The 3,383-nt window shown below is 48.3% G+C and overlaps 1 protein-coding gene across 1 annotated transcript; it reads left to right on the top strand.

Moving 5' to 3' along the window:
* Positions 1 to 168: 168 nt before the first annotated feature.
* On the top strand, positions 169 to 771 carry Pmar_PMAR017247 (sterol desaturase, putative; the record flags this gene model as incomplete). Its single annotated transcript, XM_002767941.1, has 5 exons — positions 169 to 212; positions 269 to 300; positions 353 to 503; positions 548 to 653; positions 694 to 771. Coding segments are annotated over 5 exons (411 nt in total), but the record flags the coding sequence as incomplete, so codon positions are not given.
* Positions 772 to 3,383: the final 2,612 nt, after the last annotated feature.

A 3,383-nucleotide genomic window follows, 5' to 3' on the forward strand; every position in this document is an offset into this window, starting at 1 on the left:
TCCTTGGTCCTTTGGGACATATTGGCTACTTTGGAATTGGTCTCCTTTTGTCAATGCCTATGGTACGACCCCTACACCTCACTCCAGCTGCAGCACCATTACTAGGTCTTACGTCGTTCCGAATGGAAGATGCAACTCAGGAAGGGGTTTTTACCAATCTTTGCTGGCATGCCGGTCATCTTCGTGGCGTGGATCGTCGGCAATGCTTATGCGTGAGTACAGAAAATCCGTTGGAAGTCTGTGAGGCAGCTGCTTGCTCGGATTTCAGGCATTTCGTTCTCCTGTATCTCACTACTGACGGTGAGTCCTCAACAGTTTTTTGTCTACCATGTTGAGGGAAATACTCTTTCAGAGTTCGTCTTTGGTGAACTACCCAAGTACCAGACTATAGTCCGCGATATGGTAGCCTACATGCTCATCGAAGAAGTGGGGCTCTACTATCTGCACCGTCTGTTCCATGAATGGAAGGCTGGCTATAGGGTGGTACATAAGCTCCATCATACGTAATGAACAGCCTTCAGTCATTGTTATGATCAAGACTAATCAGGTTCACATCCCCTGTCCCTCTACAAGCTCTATATAATCACCCACTCGATCAAGTTATCATCAATGTTACCCCTATACTCGCCGGACCAATAATAATGCAATCTCATGTACATCAAATCCTTGGAATCGTTCCATACTGGAAAGTAGATACTAACCTTCGCTCTGTGGTTAACTTTCTCCTTCGTTAACACGCTGGTCTCTCACTCGGGATATAACTTCGTTACTGTAAGGTATGAGCTCTTAAAGACTTATCTATTGTTGAATATCCAGGTAATGAACCCTGATATGCATGACCTACACCATGAGCAATGCGGGTGTAACTACGGTGTGCTTGGGATCCTCGACTACCTGCACGGTGGGATTCCCAGCATCGAGACTTAGCGATGCCTCCGTTCTTTAAGGTACATACCGCGTTAGGTTAAATGAGGTTGGATGTGACCTTGGTGACAAGAGTTAAAATTTCAAGCGAAGATAATACAGTCTGTCGACTTGCATATCTTATTTCAAACCGACATATACATGGAATGAAGATTTCCCAGAGTGAAGGATGGTCGATTACACATGTATATGCTCCGGCTCCAGCATGGAGCAGCTGCTTGCTTTCATTGTACATGCGTGCACCCTCATGGTGCGCATGTATAATCCATCCGTCCGTCCGTCCGTCCGTCCGTCCGTCCGTGCGCGCGCAAACCTAGCTCCCCGGATCGATCTCGATATGTTGTGGCCGAACGGCGCGTTTTTCACGACGCAACAAGTCTTCAAGATGGTCTTCAAGATCTTTTCAGTTCATATTAGAGATATTGAGTTAAAAAATTCTTCATGTCAGTTTAAATTGTACCACCGAGTGGCGTTGGTTAATTTAGATTCCCGTAGTGTGCACCTGTACAACGTTGGTACTAGTAGGTCCATTCTGAGAAGGACTCTGGATATTTCCGGCTCACCCTCCTAGCTATTCGAAGCTGTATGGGACGCGGCATTTCCTGTGATGAGCTCCCCTTATTCTAACTCGCTTGGAATACAGAGTTAGAGTGCAGTAAGGCCCATACCTGGCCTTACTCAAGAAAATCCAGACCACTACTCCCAAGAGCCAAAGTGGTGATGCATTGATCTTCCTGAGTGGGGCACAGGAGATTGAATGCTTATTGCGGAGCGAGCGGAGCTTATGTTACTGCTCACGAACACTCGTGTGCGTCCGTCCGTCCGTCCGTCCGTCCGTCCGTCCGTCCGTCCGTCCGTCCGTCCGTCCGTCCGTCCGTCCGTCCGTCCGTCCGTCCGTCCGTCCGTCCGTCCGTCCGTGCGTCCGTGCGTGCGTGCGCGCGTGCGTGCGTGAGCAAAAATCTCGACCCGACCAGGGCGATTCAGAAGACAAACAGGGTATCATTCTGTCACCCGTTGACTGCTAATCAGCGTAAAAATATAGCGAAAGTGTGTCTGTTGCTTCGCCCGCTCATTTTTGACGAAACGGTTCTTCGCACGAGAGATGAACTATTAGCTCAGTACGTTAGTGACCACGACTCTCAATCGAACGACCCAGGGTCGGATCCCACGATGATCACTTTCATCACATGTCCCCATGAGGAGAAAGTGGTCGGCCACGTCGACGACACCAGCCAACCTTCGGCAACTTCTTGTTTTTTAGTAACCCAATTTACAAAATAATTTCAATTAGAGCCCGCTGTATTCTTGACAGGAAGCTCAGCGAGACCTGGTGCAACGCTATACGAGATGAGCCCGAGATCTCACGTATGTCGATACCTGTAACAGCATACCACTCGTTGTATCGCAATTGATGGTATACGCTTTGTGATCGACAGTGGTAAAGTTGAAGAGCTGAGTGTGGATGCGGGAAGCAGTACTAGGCGATTGGCAGAGGCTCTGCCGCAGAGCAATGGATAACACTGGCTAGTGCTGATCAACGGAAGGGCAGATCAAGCCGCACGGGGCCTGGACAATATTACAGGATGTGTGTTCAAGACTGTATCACTCTTCGCGACTGCATTACTCCATGCAGGAATGCGGTAAAGCTTAGTCAGTACATGCTGGCTTACACTCGCCCGGAAGGGTGTGGGAAAAGGATACCACCAGATTTGTTGCTGCTGTCATCACGTTATTCAGATTACTCGGATCTTCGACCCCTTGGTCCATAGTCTGCTGCAATTGTTGGCTCTAGATGTTAATGTATCGGGAGAGGAATTTAAGTTTCCCACTGGTATTCACTTCATCTTTCATATCATTCTCTATAGCTTTTATCAAACATTCAGGAGGACCCTATGAGATTAGCGCACAATTACCTGTGTTTTGCTAGAGCAACTACTAAGGGCAGTAACTCAACAGCATTACATCTGACATCGACTGGCAGAGTATGCGTCCCCCTGCTCATATTTTCATATTAACCATATGAGGTACTCTTCCGGCTACCCGCCTGGCTCGCAGTAGCCATCTGCCTCAAGTTTGCATCATTTTGCGCCCCACATGCCACCATCAAACGCCGACCCTATTCAACAGCTTCAGCAGCAAGTCAAGAAGCTAATGAAAGAAGTCGCACTGAAGCAGAAAGCCGTAGTTGGAGAATCTGAATCCGGAAGGCCAAAGGATGTGGGAATGTGTATCACATTATTAGAGTGATCAAAAGAGTGGGATCTGGAGTTATGGACCGCCGTAACGAAGTTAAAGCACATGCTGTCCAAATCGTACAGTTGGAACCGAGGATAAGTGAGCAGCTAAATGGTTTCGGGGGCATGATGAAGGATGAGCACTCTATCATCACCCGCAATAAAACAGGGCCCCCCAGAGAGAAAACCTTCATCCAGCTATGCTACAGTCAACGACCACTGGGG

Source organism: Perkinsus marinus (genome assembly GCF_000006405.1).
Source record: "Perkinsus marinus ATCC 50983 genomic scaffold scf_1104296969464, whole genome shotgun sequence".
Taxonomy (NCBI): Eukaryota; Perkinsozoa; order Perkinsida; family Perkinsidae; genus Perkinsus; species Perkinsus marinus.